Source organism: Chanodichthys erythropterus, chromosome 21, assembly GCF_024489055.1.
Source record: "Chanodichthys erythropterus isolate Z2021 chromosome 21, ASM2448905v1, whole genome shotgun sequence".
Lineage (NCBI taxonomy): Eukaryota > Metazoa > Chordata > Actinopteri > Cypriniformes > Xenocyprididae > Chanodichthys > Chanodichthys erythropterus.
In genome coordinates this window covers 6811208-6830000 of record NC_090241.1, presented here as the reverse complement: position 1 = coordinate 6830000, position 18793 = coordinate 6811208, and the positions used below count along the sequence as shown (strand labels likewise).

The window sequence follows — 18793 nt, the reverse complement described above, 5'->3', positions numbered from 1 at the left end:
TACACAGAAAGACACTGACAACACAAGACGTCATGCAAAAGCTAAAGACATCTGTCTGACCCATGTGTTCATCAGTGTTATTTTAGTATTATTAATATACTATTGTAGTACTTATTTTATATATTGAATAAGCTTTTTATTTTTATAGTTTCCATTTTCTTTTTAATTTAGTTTTGCTAATTCTGTTTTGTATGGAAGCTTGTTTCTGCCACGGAATAAAAAGTAAAAAAGATAATTGCAACTTTTAGTCTTACAATTCTGACTTTATAACTCACAATCTTGATTTTCTCTATTTTCCTCGCAATTCCGAGTTTATGACTCGCAATTTGGACTTTTTTCTTGCAATTTCAAGTTTATATCTCACAATTCTGACTTTTTTTTTTTTTCACACAATTTTGAGTTTATAACTCGCAATTTTGACTTTTTTCTTCTTTTCTTCAGTTTTAGTTTTATTAATTTCAGTATTTTAACTTATGTTTGTTTGTATTTTCGTTTACTTTTTTTTTTAAGTTCTTCATCAAATTTTTCAAATATATATTTCAGCTTAATTTCAATGACCAAAAACTATTTTTAATAGCTTTAGTTAACACTGGTGTACATACACGTACACAAAACTAGTGTAGTAGACAGATGTGAGAAGTCTTTGTGAACGGCCCCTACATCTACAAAACCATCAATATACTGAATTTTTAAAGCCACGTTTTGTAAATTCAGTGCATTTATGAGCCACAATAATGTAATTTCTCAGCAAATATATGACATTCAGTATTACTAATTAATTCAGCATACCACAATCAAATTGATTAAACGTTTTAATCGATTGATAGCCTAAGCAGATATTGTAACAACTATAGTGCAAAACATCTGTAGCCCTAGTCTGCAGTTTTTTATGCCAAGTTGTTACCCGTACTTTGTATCCAAGGGGTGACAGGTTGGGGCTGCTGAGGTCTTCCATCTCTGAGCCACTGGAGCCAGAGGATGATACACTGATCTGATCAGCAAGAGTTTTCTTTGAGAAGTTCTCACTGCCAGACAGCAATCTGCAGTGAGCAGAAGAGAAACACAACACAGAAAAGAAAAAAAAAAAGTTAGCAAAATGTCTTATTACATTCTGAGTCTGAGTCTAAGCCTAGAGGCCCCTATATACTTCAAGTGAAATCGAACTGGTGTGACGTCATTTCGAACAAAGGCCAAAACGAGTTTGAAACAGCTTGCCAAAGCGAACTTTCCTGAAAAGTTTGCTGTGGCTGGTAAGCACCTTCGAACCACCACTGGTCTGTGTCAATTATGTAATAGGTTGGTGTGGCTCTGAGGCTCTGCCTTCTTCGATGTGGAAATCTTCTTCGGTTCACTTCTTCTGTTTAGTCCATCAAGGTCAGACACGAGTGAAAACATGAACACTCTAGAGAGCTGCTTTATAGTAGAAATCGAAGCTATAATTCGAATTGAAAGTTTTTCATGTTCAATGCTGTAAAAGCAATCAATTGTATAAAATGCTATACAAATAAATTTGTCATGACCGACTGGAGTGCCAAATTGCAGAGCTTGTGCAAACATATTCACATCCTGATCATATGCTTTCTTAACTGCCGTTTTCTCACAATTGACCCTTCGCAAAGACCCACTCCCCCTAAGTTACTGTTACTTTGTCCGACAAGCCATGGCGCTGTAACTGAAAAATACATCGTGGAGCAAAGCGGACACTAACAACACGTCGACAGACAAGACAGAGCAGGTTATGATATTAAACAAAGTCCCAGCTTTCAAATTGTGTGATTTTTTTTTTTAAAGAAATTTGAACAATAAAAACTGTTTTGTGGCTCTTTAATGTGTCGTGACAGATCGCTGTAGCGCCTCAGCTCAAGCGGCTCATGAACCGATCATCTCTTCCTACTAGTTAATTTATAGCATCAAATAAACATGAATGAACATGAGAAGAAGTGTTGTTTCAAACGTGGAAAGACGTCAGTACACGCCATTTTTCAAGTTCAAGTCTACCGAAGTTAATCTTCTAACTCCTGACTGCTTTGTCGGACAAAATGGCAGATTATGATTGGTTAGATCGCTTGTCAATCAAACTCCCGGTGAAGGGTCAATTGTCATTTTTGTTGTGTGATTATTTTGTTATTGAGAGATATTCATCTAAATGTCACTCAAAGCAGCATGGGTGGTATTGGGATGTTCGCTAACAGTATAATTAAAAAAAACTTTTGCGTGAGTATATTTGGGCCTTGAGTCCTTAGAATGGAAACATCTGCTTTGAAACTGTGTCTTATAAGAATAACAACACTCACGAGGTCAGTTTCTTGGTGATGAGCCGGTGGCTCCAGGGGTTGGGAGAGCCTGGACAGGGGTCAACTGGTGGCTCCAACTCTCTTGACAACTCATAACTGATGAGAAAGAAAAACTGACTGTTGGTATGTAAATATCTGAGATGCTGAGATGACAGTACCACTGCCGTGAATTCAAAGTCATTTCTTTTAATCTCAACCAACATTCTTAGCAAGTAAATGTTCATACTGAGAATGATCAGCAAAATGTGCAAAAGGCATCTCACCTCTTCTGGTCGGAAAGGGGCATGCTGCTGTTGATCCAGGAAATTATGTGAGGATGTGATTGTAGAGTGTACTGAGCACATGATGCCTGCAGCTGTCTGATCTGAGACAGGATCTCAAACTCCTGAATACAGAAAGGAACGGAGAGAGAAAGCCATGAGTTAACACTCTTGACCAAAACCTAGTGAGCTTCTTTTCATTAAAACAATATTTAAGATAATTGTACTTACTTTTCTACGCTTCTCAAAGTTGATGAGACCTCCCTGTGAGCACAAAGAAGAGTGTTTATATATTTGTTTATATATATTTTTTTAAACCTCAGTGTGGGAACTGAGTTAGAAAACACTATGGGCCAGATTTACTAAACAGGGCAAATTAGTGTGAGAGCTCAATTCCAAAAAAGCGGTGATGGGAGTGGAAAGTTCTGCATGACGTGCAAATTAAAGAACACACATACACAGCTGCATCTTTCCATAATGACCAACGCAACCTACCAAGAGCAGCTCAAATTAGCCTCTGGTTTAAGACTCTCTTTTTTTGGTGGTAAATAATGGCGCAAATAGCAGTACTAGTGCAAACCTTAGTAAATCACCTTGCATGATTCATTTAAATATTCTCGTCCCATAAATTTTGCATCTGAAAGGGAAACTCCTACAAATGCATTTGCATTAAGGTCAGCTGCAAAAATAACTGCGGCCATGCCTTTTCAGTGCTAAAATTTCACTGCGTGTCTTTAGTAAATCCTGACAGTAGTTTTTTTAATGCCAAAAGAGGGTTTGCGCTGATGTAAGCTGTTAGTAAATCTGGCCCCATGTCTATGACATGAATTAAGGTCTGAAAACAATTCTCACCTGTACATTATCACTTAGCGCTGTGTCCAACATGGTGAGAACTGTCAGATAAGTGCCCAAGTACGGCACCTCACCATTGGAGGGGTTCTGTCAGAAAATCAAAGTTGTCAGGCAAAAATACACTATTGTACAAATGATCAAAAGGGGTCGGTAAGATTTTAAAATATCTTTGAAAATAGTCTCTTATGCTCACCAATGCTGAATTTATTTGATCAAAAACATAGTATAAACAGTTATATTGTGAAATATTATTACAATTTAAAAGAAATGTTTACTATTTTAATATATTTTAAAATTACTTTATTTCTGTGATGGCAAAGATGACTTCAGCATCATTACTCCAGTCATCAGTGTCACATGATCCTTCAGAAATCATTCTAATAAGCTGATTTTGTGCATTTTATCAGTGCCAATTAATATTTTTGTGGAAATTTTATGTTTTTTTGTGTGTGTGTTTTTAGGTTTCTTTAACAAAGAAAAGAACATTATTTGAAATACAATTTTTTGTACACTTTTGGTAAATTTAATGCATCCTCACAGAATAAAAGTATTATTTTCTTTAAAAATAAAAAATCGTACTGACCCCACACTTTTGAACGTTACTGTATATTATATTTAAACACATGAATCCACAGACATGTTTCAATTAAAACTTCCTCTTTTAAGCACACACATCTTTTCCCAACAGCTAAAACCGATTCATGCCAAGTATATCCCTCATTATGGTAATACTCTTTTGAGTGTTTTAATTAATGAGCTGGCAGATTCACATTTAGACACATTTTCATTTTGGAAATGAAATTACTTGAGTCAAACTAGACCAGCAAGTAAATTAGCTGGTGCAGATGCATACATCCCAAACAGGGTAGTTGTTTCCCAGAAACAACATCTTAATAAAGTTTCAAAAGCAAGTTGTGCCAGTAACCTTAAATTAGACAAATGCACAACATTCAGCCAGGCCTTGTTATTATGAAGGTGATTCTAGTGAATCTTACCTTGTGCTTAGAAGTAGGACTAAGTCTGGGAGACTTTGGTGCAGAGTGAGTGTCTACCTCTGCTGACTGGCTTCCTTCCTAAATCAATCACAAATAAATACATAAGAGGACATTTGTCATACTGAAATGCAAACAGTCTGCGATTAAGTTAACCATATGACTGCCAAACAAGCACAAGATACACTGAAACAACTGGCCTGGAGAAACATTTACATAAATCACTTTAAAAGACTTTCAAAGCCAATCTCCCACACCTGAAGAGATGACACAATTCAAGATTAAGTGCAATTATAGAACATGATAAAGATGGAGGTTAAAGAGGAGTGGGATAGACTACACGAGCCACCATAGATAACAATAATGAATGTTTTGTTGTTATACACTGAACACTAAACACTGCAGAACATTGTGCGATGTTTTGCCTCCATAACAGTTTCTTTGCCAACAGCATGATTCTGCATTTTTTAACCTCATCTTTGTCCAGCCCCTATTGATTTACTCTTTGTATGCGAGCTAGAGTAAAAAGGGGTGTGGAAAATATTGAATGTTGCCAGGTAGCATCTTTTGAGATAGTAAAAGGGCATAAAAGCGCCATGGGATGAGATCACATCATAATCTTATCAGAAATTCAACAGTCTTATCAGCTCTTGCACATTGTAGGCCAAAGTGTTAGATATTGATGGAAGTTTGGGGTCAGTAAGAATTTTTTTTTCACCAAGGATGCAGTAAATGAAACAAAAGTTACAGTAAACATCTATAATTTTACAAAAGATTTCTATTTCAAATAAATGCTGTTCTTTTGAACTTTCCATTCATCATGTATCATATACAGTGTATGTATATATATATATATATATATATATACACAGTGTATATATATATATATATATATATATATATATATATATATGTCATGGTTTCCACAAAAGATTTTAAGCAGGACAACCATTTGCAACACTGATAATAATTAGAAATGTTTCTTGAGCACCAGATCAGCATCATGTGACACTGAAGACTGGAGTAATGATGCTGAAAATTCAGCTTCACATCACAGGAGTAATTTACATTCTAAAATATATTAAAACAGAAAACAGTTATTTTAAGTTGTACAAATATTTCACAATATTACTGGTTTTACAGTGTTATTGCTAAAATAAATGCAGCCTTGGTGAGCATAAGAGATTTTTTTGCAAAAACATTAAAAAAATCTTACTGACCCCACATTTTTTAATGGAAGTATACATAAATGTCAAACATTTTAGAAGATTAGGGTAGACAACAGGTAAAAAAAAACGGTGAAACTTACCTCTACAAGGATCTCTCGATTGATCAGCACACAGTTCTCATCAGAACAGGTGTCGCACAGCTGATCAAAAGCAGTCATACTCTCCCTGAAATTGGCATTGCACATTTTATGGATTTACATTTACTACTATGTATTATGCAAACTGTGTGCTTAACATTTCACTAAAGGTTTAATGGCTGGTTTATGTCAGGATCAGAAAGCACTACCTGCTGACTGCTGCCCAGGTTTTCTTTAGCCGGTAGACAGCATTGGACTGAAGAGCAGATAAGATGGCTCTTAGAGAGGAGAAGTTTCTTAACTGCCGGCACTCCTGTAAAACAAATAATAATAAAAAGAACAAATCAGCTTAAAATAATAAAACCATAAAGAAAAGAAAAGAAATATTAACTTAAACTCATCAAATATGCACCAACAAAATGTGATAAAGTTATTTTTAAATGCCCCTAATGCCTATTATAGTGCTCCTTGTGGCAATACTGAGAGCTGCAGGAGTGCAACATTTATATTATGTAAAGGCAACACACAGTTTCTCATTGAACGTTTTTACATAGAAAACCATTATAAAGAAGATGCTTAACCGTTCAGCGTGTTGCGTTCAAATTCTGGGCTCATCTAAATATAGTATGCATTGTCAATAAGGTGTATACTGAATTTAATCTTATAACATCACTGTTTTAGTACATTAAGGCACTATAATTTTTCACGTTAAGTGTTTTAGAACATCCTGCTGATTTTAGTGATTGAAATACTGCAGCAGGAGCTGTATATGCATCACAAGTGCCCCAAACTTGCATTTTGTTCACATATTTTTTGGTTTTCTTCCTTTGAAAGGTGATCTAAATATCTTTGGTTTGAAACAGATGGAAAATTGGCAGGCCTGTGCTGCAGTTCAATGGATGTTTTGCCCTCCAGGTAAACTATGAAAACTATGAACAGTATGTTTCGAGCCTTATACACACCTGAGCCACAGAGACCCACTTCTCAATAATCTTTGCCCTGTGCGTAGGGCTGCTACGAGGGCAGGATGGGGAGCCGGAAGGGGAGGTTGCAGAAGGGCACAGCAGAGAGGTGATAACGCAGTTAGTGACCGCATTAAACTGGGCGATGGTTGCACGGACCGTGGGCGCTAGATTCCGGTTCTCTTTCTTGTCCCTTTGAGACCAAATGCAGCCAAGGCAGTGAAACGGAACCACTTTGACAAAGAGTTCCTGAGAAAGAAATGGAAACAGGTGAATAAAAGTAGGCCAAAAATAAAAAGTAGCACCAATATGCAAAACTTGACACCTACAGCGTCTAATAGCGTGAGCTGCTCAGCTATCTCTTGTGCGGGGAAGGCCAGTACATCCCCCAACTCTTCTATGTCCTGTCTGTCCATGGTGTCTTCAGTTGCTGGACTCTCTACACCAGCAGCACTGGCTTCTGCTGATCTACCCATGTGCTTGTCTGTTGATTCATAAGAAGTTTTTTAGAACTGATGTTTGGGGTGTATGTGCATAAAAGCTAAATTAGCCATATTTCAAGACTTGCCTTCAGTCTGAAATTTTCTGAGAAGAGCATCGGCTTGATGAACCAGACGTCTGAAACAAAGGCGATGACGCAGATGAACACAGAGCAGCCGGAGAACCTGGTGATCCGGAGAGTCCCGAAGGTCCTCGTGATAATCGTCTAACCACAGCCGGATCAGACAGGGCAGAGAACTGCGCACACACATATACACACGCTCTTTGTTTTAGACTAATTATTGAAGCTCTTGGAATTAGGAAGAATAACCAAGTAAAAAAAAGTATAATGGTTGCATTGGCCAACCAGTTTTAATTTAAAGGTCATTATAAAATATTATTACATGGCACTCTGAAATACTTGATTCTGATTGGTCAGTCACGGTATTCTGCAGTCAGTTATTCCCCAGTAATGACCGTAGAAATGCTGTATAATGATCGCTCAAATGGGTAATTGAGGCTGTCACTCCAAATATTTTAAAATGGTTTCTTCTCAAATCAATATTTCATGTGTCCATCATTATTATTATGAAAAGCTGTGCAATAAGTGATATTGACCTATCAAAATCAAGACTTCCAGGAAGTTTCTGAGGATTCAACTCACCTCCTGATACAGACACTGTTGTCCAGATTGGTGACCATGTCCTCTCTACAGAAACAAATAAAAAAGTCCAAAGTTTATATTCAAAGCAGTTCTAAAATCCATAGAAGCTTTAAGATTATGAACATTGCAACAATTTCTGTTCATGTTTTTAACAAAAATGTGTCACAAGTGCTTTTTCAAGGCCTATTGCCTTTATTTATGCTTCAACAGAAACACAAAGAACTCTCAACGTTCAACAAAAGGGCCTCTGACGCCTCTGACTAGTCAAGAGAAACCTGTTCTAAAATGTGAGGTGTTCTCCTCCATTCCACTGCATCACTAATGCGTATGGTGTGACTGTCATGCTGCTAGCTAGTCATTAAAGGTGTCACTGGGAAACACTCTGAATTTAGAAATTTGGGCTTCCTCCTTCATTTGTTTGTTCACGGTCACTGAGCCTTACATATGCTGTGTAAATATCATATTTAAATAGATAAGGGATAGCCGAGTCAAAAACGGAAGTCAGTCAATGATTGATGAAGGTACCTTGAGAAGAAGCTGACACAATGACATAATGACTGAACTGCTAGAAGACATTTAACTATATTTTAGACAAAACTAAGCAAATATTGAATGATTAGAATGCTTATTTCTTTAATAGAACAGTTCTCTAACAAAAGATTTGCGTTACCCAGAAAACTTTCCATTTGTGTGCAAAATGGTTGTTTCCCAGAAAAACATTGTGTTCATTCACGAAAGCATTGAAATATAGTTTTTCTTCCAACCTCATATTAGAACACAAAGTTTCTCTAAAGAATGCAAAAGCATTTAAATGAGGATTCATAATGCCAGTTTTTCATTTTGGGAAGACTATACCTTTAAATTGTAAAAAAAAAAAATATATATATATATATTTATATATATATATATAAAATAATTTTTTTCCAGAGCTGTATAATATATATATATGTAGAAGTCTTTTATGCTCACCAAGTCTGCATTTATTTGATCAAAAATACAGTAAAAACAGTAATATTGTGAAATATTACTCCCTTTTGCAGTCACATGATCCTTCAGAAATCATTAAAATATGCTGACACATGAAATATGCTCATGAAACATTTCTTATTAGTTTCTTAAAGTTCGAACAGCATTTATTTGAAATAGAAATCTTTTGTAATAATACAATATAAAACGTCTTCGCTATCACTTTTAATCAATTTAATTAATCTTTGCTGAATAAAGGTATTAACTTAAAAAAATCTTACGGATGCTAGTATTTTGAACGGGAGTGTTAATGTTAGCTTAATGTCCCTGAACCATCTGAGGCAGCAATAAAATTGAGCATTTATGCTCACCTTTGAAACAGGAGTTCTATAAGAGCATTTGTGCTGGTAAAGGCTCTGTAGGTGGAGAGGAAGATTTGCGTGTAATCTGGGTCAGGGCACTTCGGGTTCACCAATTCTGTGACAAGACGCTCCAGAGTGGCTGCTTTAAGCCTGCGGACCTTCAGTGTGCGATACTGCATGAAGCCAAAGGCGGAATCGTTCTCAGCGGCATCAGGTGGGGGTTGGATGGGTTCTCGGTGAAGAGTGACCCCATAGACAGCCCCGTCTTCCACCTCCTCTCCCCACTCCTGCACTGGGTCCTGGACAAACAGAAATGTGGAATTTGTAGCTGACTATTGGAAAAATATGCACACATTGAACCTACTTTAAAACTTGGCATGATGCCCATTGCAGTGCTATTAAACAAAGACAGTGCCATCATAAAGAGTTTATTTTGCAGGCCTGATGAATGCAGTGAAACACACCGAAATTGAAAAAACAAATTTTCAACTGAAAAAAAAATGCCCGCAAAGCACTGACCTAACAATTCACCTGTCCAGGAAGAAATATACAAAGCAGGAGTTCTTTGGGAAAATACAGGCAAATTGTTATCCAAATTACAAGTGAGGAGGAGTGAATACACTTTATATTCACTGGCTTGAGAAGACAATACATTGGGTATTACTTGTGTCCTTAGGCTGGCAAATGCTTTCTCAGCAAAATCATCTACAATGCAATGTTCGAATTATGCTATAAGCAAATACACAAAACATTTTTTATGGTACTAACAATAACACCACTGTTCAATGATGCCCACACAAGAAAACCAGCCATTTTAATTTAAGGAAATATCATTGTAAAAACAAAAACATAACTAGTTGACACCAAAATACTCAATACTTTCTTACACAAATCCTCCTTGGTGGTAAAATGAAACCACGATTATTTGCATAGCAAATACCACCCCTGCATGAATAACAGCTGTGGGCGAATAAAAAAAAAATGGTATGGATTTTAAACAAAGACAGACTGTGCGACACACTGGAGTCAATTAAGTCCGGTGTTTTCTCTTTCTGGGCATACAGGGTTGTTGTTGGGCTGGTTGTTGACTGATTCAGATGTGACCAGCATTAGATGACCTCATAACAACTGACTTGAGAACATATTAGCATAATGTTGTCATCGGTCACCGATTCTTGAGAAACGGGACGGCCCATGATTTACATGCCATTAGTTTAAAAAAGGGAATAAGAAACATTTCCACATTGAAATCAATCACAGATTTTTACAATGTTCTTAAAACAGCCTATTCGATTTTCTTTTTGATTTATCAAAATAATGACATTAGCTATAAAATCACCTATAACTCAATACTTAAAAAATATAATTAACTGTAAACAAAATAATACACTACCATTAGAAGTGTGAGGTAGGTAAAGAAATTAATATTTTTATCTTAGCAAGGATGCATTAAATTTATCAAAAGCCACAGTAAAGACATTTATAATGTTACAAAAGTTTTCTATTTAACAAAAAAAAAAGTTTAAAAAAATTCTATTCATCAGAGAATTGTGAAAAAAATTTTTACCACATTTTCTACAAAAAATATTACGTAGTACAGCTGTTTTCAACATGAATAATAATTAAATATATGCATATTGGATTTCTGAAAGATCATGTGGACTGGAGTAAATTCAAAATTAAACAAAATTCAGCTTTGCCATCACAGGAATAAATTACATGTTAAAACATATTAAAATAAAGTTATTTAAATAATAATATTTCACCATATCACAGTTTATGTAATATGCAGCCTTGGCAAGCACATTTAAAGACATAAAAAATACTGATCCCAAATTTTTTAATGGTAATGTATATGAACTTTAAGAAAAATTTGTATTTGTTAAATAAACACTTCTACTATGACCTACAAAAAGAGGTGAAACTTAAAGGTGCCCTAGCACCTTTTTTTAAAAGATGTAATATAAGTCTAAGGTGTCCCCTGAATGTGTCTGTGAAGTTTCAGCTCAAAATACCCCATAGATTTTTTTTAATTCATTTTTTTAACTTCCTATTTTGGGGCATAATTAGAAATGAGCTGATTCAGGCTGCTTCCCCTTTAATTCTCGTGCTCCACGCCCCAAGAGCTCGCGCTTGCCTTAAAGGGATAGTTCACCCAAAAATGAAAATTTGATGTTTATCTGCTTACCCCCAGTACATCCAAGATGTAGGTGATTTGTTTCTTCAGTCGAACGCAAATTATGATTTTTAACTGCAACCGCTGCCATCTGTCAGTCAAATAATAGCAGTTGATGGGAACTTCAACTATAACAGTAAATAAAACTAGCTTAGACAAATCCAAATTAAACCCTGCGGCTCGTGACAACACATTGATGTCTTAACACACGAAACGATTGGTTTATAAACAGTACTTATATCATTTTTTACCTCTAATACACCACTATGTCCAACTTCGTTCAGCTTCCTGTTAGTGAGGTCAAAAAACGCGTTGTGATGTCTCGCCCATATACTTCAATGAGCGCAAGGCATCACTTCCGTTGTCAAATGCGATCAGACCTCACCAACCGGAAGCTGAACGGAGTTGGACATAGTGGTGTATTAGAGGTAAAAAATGATATAAATACTGTTCGGTTTCTCACACAAACCGATCGTTTCGTGTCTTAGGACATCAATTTGTCGCCACGAGCCGCAGGGTTTAATTTGGATTTGTCTAAGCAAGTTTTATTTACTGTTATAGTTGAAGTTCCCATCAACTGCTATTATTTGACAGACAGACGGCAGCAGTTGCAGTTAAAAATCATAATTTGCGTTCGACTGAAGAAAAAAAGTCACCTACATCTTGGATGCACTGGGGGTAAGCAGATAAACATCAAATTTTCATTTTTGGGTGAACTATCCCTTTAAACAACATAAAAAAAAGTTCAAACAGCTAATATAAATCTCAAAATGGATCTTTACAAAGTGTTCATCATGCAGCATGTCTAATCGCGTAAGTACAGTGTTTATTTTGATGTTTACATTGATTCTGAATGAATTTGAGGCTATGCTCCGTGGCTAACAGGCTAATGCTACACTGTTGAAGAGATTTATAAAGAATGAAGTTGTGTTTATGAATTATACAGACTGCAAGTGTTTAAAAATAGCGAAGGCTCTTGTCTCCGTGAATACAGTAAGAAACGATGGTAACTTTAACCACATTTAACAGTACATTAGCAACATGCTAACGAAACATTTAGAAAGACAATTCACAAATATCACTAAAAATATCATGTTATCATGAATCATGTCAGTTATTATTGCTCCATCTGCCATTTTTTGCTATTGTCCTTGCTTACTTACCTAGTCTGATGATTCAGCTGCGCACATCCAGACGTTAACTGTGTGTTCACACCGTCGGCGGCGAGAGCGTCAAAGTGACACTAGTCATTCATTTTCAATGAGAGCCGGCGGCGAGCTCCGACGAGAGCGGCGTGACGCGTCTTGGACGGTGAGAGCAGCGAGGAGAGTTGAAATCAGGTTAACTTTATGGTAATGAGCTATGACACGGTTCGGCGGCAACCAATTGGAATGAAGAGGTCATCGCTTGAGAGGCTTCCGATTGGTTGATGCGAATTGTCATTTACTTTGACACTCTCGCCGGTGGCGGTGTGAACGCACAGTAATACTGGCTGCCCTTGTCTAATGCCTCGACCATGGGCTGGCATATGCAAATATTGGGGGCGTACACCCCGACTGTTACGTAACAGTCGGTGTTATGTTGAGATTCGCTTGTTCTTCGGAGGTCTTTTAAACAAATGAGATTTACATAAGAAGGAGGAAACAATGGAGTTTGAGACTCACTGTATGTCTTTTCCGTGTACTGAACTCTTGTTATTTAACTATGCCGAGGTAAATTCAATTTTTGAATCTAGGGCACCTTTAAACCTGAGCTCAAAAAGGGGACATGTAATATGTTGTTATCTAGTTTCTTTATGCAATTGTGACTAGATTAAACTTACAACCACTGTATGCCAACTCTCTTATAAATTATGAAGGAATTATTATTAAGCATTAAAGAAAAAATTAAGAAAAATGCTGCTGTATTTAATATATATTTGACATGTAAAACATGTAAGCTGTCAAGCCTGGTGGTGAACATGTTAAACAGAATTATCCTAAATTATTCTGATGTAGGCTACATACAAATAGTGATTTTTCACAGACTGCATCTCACAAATCATTGCTCTGCAGCAATAGCTCCATGAATATCACATAATATGCAAATTTGGAAAAGGTTGTGCTTCCAAGTAACCCAAGGACAGTCTATTCCTCTAACAAATCAAATGCTGTGAAAATCACAAGTGCATTCTTCCCAGAAATTCCAGTCAACCATAACAGAGAGCTTTCCAAGCCAAAGCCCATGTCTCCTTTAAAACTGTGCCATGGAAAAAAAGCACAGGGAATGATGTGAGAGGGAAAGATGAAACTATCACAGGTCAACTGTGAAACAGCACACTGTGTGCACATCTTCAATCTACAGGTGGATCTGGGAACAAACACTAAATCAGTTCTATTGTGAGACTCCCGGGGGAAAAATTAAGCGCCACACCCTCCCGGAGTCCTCATTACATGTAAACCCTCGGGTTAATCGCTTCGAAAGGCCAATAACGCATCTAAGTGTAAAACCATTAAGGTTTTTGTCAGTGACAAAAGAAAGTACTGAGATGTCCAGAAAGAAAGAACAGGAAATACTGCATTTTCCATATCATTCAGGTGAAGAGAGAAACACTTGGTTCATTTGCGCTGAACGTCGCGCAACGCGCTGCGCTTCCAAGACTGGTGAAAATATTTCTCTCTAACGTTAGTTATTTTAATTTCTTAAAATCACATTTAACAAACTTAATGTCCTCGATAAAATAGTTTAACTCATAAAGTGACTTACCATTGTGAACTCCCATTTCCCCATGTTCTCAGCTCTCTATTCTTCAGCCGTATGATCAAGCAGTGTAAGCGTTCCCACTTTCCATTAGCGCAGCAAAAAACTTTGGAAACTATATTCCTTAGTCAGCTGGTGTCAAAGTTGACTGTCATGTCTAGAGAGCTGCAAGGAATGGATAACTTTGCGTTGTTCGGTTTAATCAAACTCCCTAGTGAAGATAAAGTCAACTTCTTGTACATTTCATACCTACTGTAGCCTACTACCTTTATTGTCATCTATAAATATGCTTTAACAGAAGTCTGTGGTCCAAGAAAATGATTATCGTTATGATTATGTCGGTGTTTTATTTTAGCTGTCTAAATAGCACACAGTGCACCTGTCAAGCGCTTTAAAAGTGCCGTGGGTTGGTCTCTCGACGTAAACAATTGCGTCTAGTATGACGTACGGGACGCGCTTATTAATATTAATTAGGTTACATGAAGATCAGCGAATCATACTATGGTGAGCGCTTGGGTTATAAATATTTATTAGGTTGTATGTCCAATTGCGTCTGGGAGTTTACTAAGCAACTTTGCATTGCTAAATTAATAGGCATAGTCATTTTTTTTTTTATAATATCAAGTGTCTATAGTTTCTGGTATGAGAATTCAGGGTATATAAAAAAGAGAGACTCTGGAGAATTAAACTAAATAGATACAAAGTAAGTAGCAACATCTAATTTAGAATAATTAACTATAAATATAACTATTACTATAAAAAATATTAATAATTATTTATATAATTAAAAAATAATTAACATACAATTGCTTATTTACAGTTTTTCCCCTTGCAATTGAAAGAGTGGCCCAAAAGTCTGAGACCAAGTGAAAATCTTTTTATTTACCAACAAATTATCAGCTTAAAGGGATAGTTCACCCAAACATGAAAATTCTGTTATCATTTACTCAACCTCAAGTTGTTCAAAACCTGTATGAGTTTCTTTCTTCTGCTGAACATAAAGGAAGATATTTTGAAGAAAGTTTGTAACCAGGCTGCTTTGGGGCACCATTGACTTCCACAGTAGGACAAAAATACTATGCAAGTCAATGGTGCCCGGGAACTGTTCAGTTTCTCATATTGTTCAAATATTGTTCTTTCTTTGTGTTCAGCAGAAGAAAGAAATGTATACAGGTTTGGAACAGCTTGAGGGTGAGTAAATGATGACAGAATTTTCATTTTTGGGTGAACTATCCCTTTAACAATCAATGGAAGTAAAGAAAATCTGATTGTTTGTACAAAGGTGTTTACATGGTCAGAATTTATTTCATTAGTGACCAACATGCAATTAAATTAAAAATGCAATTTTGAGTTGTGCTGATCAACTTGCAATACTACTGCAGCCCATTTTATCCAGGAAAAGAGCAAATGACTCACACTATGATGCAGATCCTTAGATGAATAATGGTGAACATTTTATGAGATGTTCTTTTACAAACCCCATACACACAACATCTCAATGAGACAATGAGCAGATTGTTGGATTCTGGGTACAGTGGGTTCATTAATGTCTTTCTGTTCTCTCTGACGTGGATCTGTGAATGTGCAGTGGCCTCCTAGAAGCCCATTCTCATAGAGACACAACAACGCATGCAGCAATGAGTGACGCACACTACTGAACTCTTATTGACAGACCACAATCATCATGCTAAAAGTATTTATGCATATCCAATAACAGTACCACTCATTTCTAAGACAGAGGTCACATGCTGGTGTGTGTGCATTCACACACTCCAATAAACAGATCATTACTGCTTCATTTTAAATTAAAATTAAATTGAAATATTTTGTTTTACCATCCAATTCCAACGTTGAATAGCTAACACACACATACAAAAATCTTACATGCCAGCAATACTAAAATACTTCTCATTACTGACATTAGTAACATTCTGTTCGGGTAGTAAATTTTAGTTAGTATCTTGGTGATGGATTGTCAACTGCTGGTATTTTTCAGTGAACTGTACTGAAAGACACTTTGTTAGGTTAGCTTCTGCTAAGGATTTAAATCATTTCTAACCATTCAGGGTTGTGATGCTATACCCAAACCACCTCTTACGCATAATTCTGACTGTTCTCATTATCTAATTGTAGCATTTAATTTTATTACAACATACACTAACGATTAAAAGTTTGGCATTTGTAAGTATTTTAAAATTTCTTATGCGAATATCATTGATTTCTTATGTGCACCAAGGCTGCATTTATTTAATCAAAATAAAACAGTAATATTGTGACATATTACAATGTGAAATAAATGTTTTCTATTTTAATTTAATTTTAAAATTGAATTTCTTCTTGTGATCAAAGCTGAATTTTCAAGTGTCACATGATCCTTCAGAAATCATTCTAATAAGCTTGATAATACAATATACCATTATATGATTTGCTGTTCAAGAAACATTTCTTATTATTATCAGTGTTGAAAACACTTGTGCTGCTTAATAATATTTGTGTGGAAACCATATGCATTTTTGCAAGATTTTTTGATGAATAGAGTTTAAAAAACAGCATATATTTGAAATCTTTTGTAACACTATAAATATTTTTGCTGTCACTTTTGATCAATTTTATTGTGCTCTTGCTTATAAAAGGCAATCGTTTCTTTTGTTTTTCTTTAAAAAAAAAAAAAAAGTTACTGAACCCAAACTTTTATGAAGCTGACAAAAAATGTTCATATGTTGCAACCGACAAATATTCATTAAAAGGTTAAAATGGATGGATATATATTTAACTGCTTTACTGTTGTTCGTCTGCAAGCTCATTTCTAGCCAGCTTTGGATCTTATAATACAGCAGAACCACTTAAAGGGATAATTCACCAAAAAATGAAAATTATCCCATGATTTACTCACCCTCAAGCCATCCTAGGTGTATATGACTATCTTCTTTCAGACAAATACAATTGGAGATATATTTAAAAATATTCTGGCACTTCCAAGCTTTATAATGGAAGTGAAGAGGTGAGATTTTGAAGCCCAAAAAAATGCATCCATCCATCATAAAAAGTAATCCATATGGCTCCAGGGGGTTAAATGCCTTTTGAAGCGAAGTGATACATTTTTGTAAGAAAAATATCCATATTTAAAACTTTATTATCTATAATAACTAGCTTCTGGCAGAAGGCCATACGCATACCCCCTGATCCGACGTATGACATCATGAGAAATGCGGACGCACAGAGGATAGAGCAAAACAAAACACCGGTCATGAATTAAAGGTCTAAAATGAGAAATTTTAAAGATGAGAAATGTTAGGAGGATTTTGATTTAAGAGAAGAGGAGCTTGAGTTTGTCGCACAGCCCTATTTGTTTGAACAGCGAGAGGCGTCTAAGCTTACGATACTCCTACATCCTGCATCATACAACACTACAAGTCGAATTGCGCAGTAGGAGTACGGTCATATGCCGGAAGCTAGTTATTTTAGTTAATGGAGTGTTAAATATGGATATTTTTCTTACAAAAAATCATCGCTCCACTTCAAAAGGCCTTTATTAACCCCCTTGGAGCCGTATGGATTATTTTTTTGGGCTTCAAAATCTCTCCCCCCCATTCACTACCATTATAAAGCTTGGAAGAGCCAGGATATTTTTAAATATATTGTGTTCGTCTGAAAGAACGTAGTCATATACACCTAGGATGGGATAATCATGGGATAATTTTCATTTTTGGGTGAACTATCCCTTTAAGGTTCTCTGTTCAGGATGAATCACTTGTATGTCCCACATTTGTAAGCCGCTTTGGATAAAAGCATGCACTAAATCAATAAACGCAATTGTCAATGGATCACCATCAGCACTGACCTCACTGCGTTCCTCAAGGTCCAGCAGATGGAAGCTCCTGAGCCAAACGCCGGGCTCCTCGTCCATCTGCACATCCACATGATGCCCAGTCTGACACAGCAGATGCCTCATTCGTCCCAGTCGTGCCCGCAGACCCTTCTCTCCCCCAGACACCACCAGAGACGACCTCATCCTCCACCCGTATAACACGCCAACTTCCTCCAAGAGCAGCAGACACATGTGAGGCATATTACCTGGCTTTAACATGCATTCACTAACAGTAGTATGGAGCTTCTGTTTGCTGGACTTCAGTATACTTTGATTAGATAACTAAAATAAATATAAATATATATATAAATATATATATATATATATATATATATATTACATTTCTACATTTATTTATTGAATTATTTAATTTTTATTATTATTATTATTTTTGTTTTTTATTTCCTGTTAATTCAGTAAAATGACATGTAAATATAATAGATAAAAGAAGTTGTCTTCCAAGCTGGGACTCTACTTTTTAGATTTTTTTTTATTTTATATGACTTTTTATTGTATACTAATGGTATTTTATGTAGATTAACTCACCATATAATTGTTACAAAATAGTAAAATAATATTAAAAATAATTATATTATTAAAATTTCTACAATATAGTAATATAACAATATTTTTATAATCAAAATGGGCGAAATGACTATTAATATAGTATTCATATTAAAATATATTAACATTTTAATATATTTAATTTATTTAAATAAATAATATATAATCAAACTGTGGTACGTTAATGGAATAAATCATTATTTAAAAGTTCATTCAGGTTAAACACAGTATGAGCTACTCACTGTGGGAGATGCTCCTTATTCAGCTTCTGTTCGTAATAGATCCGCTCCTAATAATCCATGTTGTTA

At 35.7% G+C, this 18793-nt stretch overlaps 1 protein-coding gene and 1 long non-coding RNA gene across 3 annotated transcripts in view; one reads left to right on the top strand and one right to left on the bottom strand.

Annotated features, from left to right (window-relative positions):
- Positions 1 to 6797, top strand: part of LOC137010599 (uncharacterized) — a 27935-nt gene extending 21138 nt beyond the window's left edge. The window contains exons 2-3 of the long non-coding RNA XR_010893379.1: positions 6539 to 6619; positions 6714 to 6797. This is a non-coding gene — a long non-coding RNA (uncharacterized lncRNA). The remainder of the gene's footprint in view (positions 1 to 6538; positions 6620 to 6713) is intronic.
- rgl3a (ral guanine nucleotide dissociation stimulator-like 3a) overlaps positions 1 to 18793 on the bottom strand; it is a 24548-nt gene extending 5755 nt beyond the window's left edge. The window contains exons 1-15 of one of the 2 annotated variants that reach the window (XM_067372698.1): positions 18728 to 18793; positions 17895 to 18092; positions 9148 to 9437; positions 7811 to 7855; positions 7235 to 7404; positions 6996 to 7150; positions 6667 to 6915; positions 5914 to 6017; positions 5708 to 5792; positions 4402 to 4479; positions 3407 to 3493; positions 2786 to 2818; positions 2558 to 2679; positions 2295 to 2390; positions 911 to 1040 (exon numbers count right to left, since the gene is read on the bottom strand). In XM_067372698.1, the coding sequence (XP_067228799.1) occupies positions 911 to 1040; positions 2295 to 2390; positions 2558 to 2679; positions 2786 to 2818; positions 3407 to 3493; positions 4402 to 4479; positions 5708 to 5792; positions 5914 to 6017; positions 6667 to 6915; positions 6996 to 7150; positions 7235 to 7404; positions 7811 to 7855; positions 9148 to 9437; positions 17895 to 18065 (1815 nt within the window). In that variant the 5' untranslated portion in view covers positions 18066 to 18092; positions 18728 to 18793. Of the gene's footprint in view, positions 1 to 910; positions 1041 to 2294; positions 2391 to 2557; positions 2680 to 2785; positions 2819 to 3406; positions 3494 to 4401; positions 4480 to 5707; positions 5793 to 5913; positions 6018 to 6666; positions 6916 to 6995; positions 7151 to 7234; positions 7405 to 7810; positions 7856 to 9147; positions 9438 to 14059; positions 14427 to 17894; positions 18093 to 18727 lie in introns of those variants that run through there. The other variant, XM_067372699.1, reaches the window with a different exon arrangement.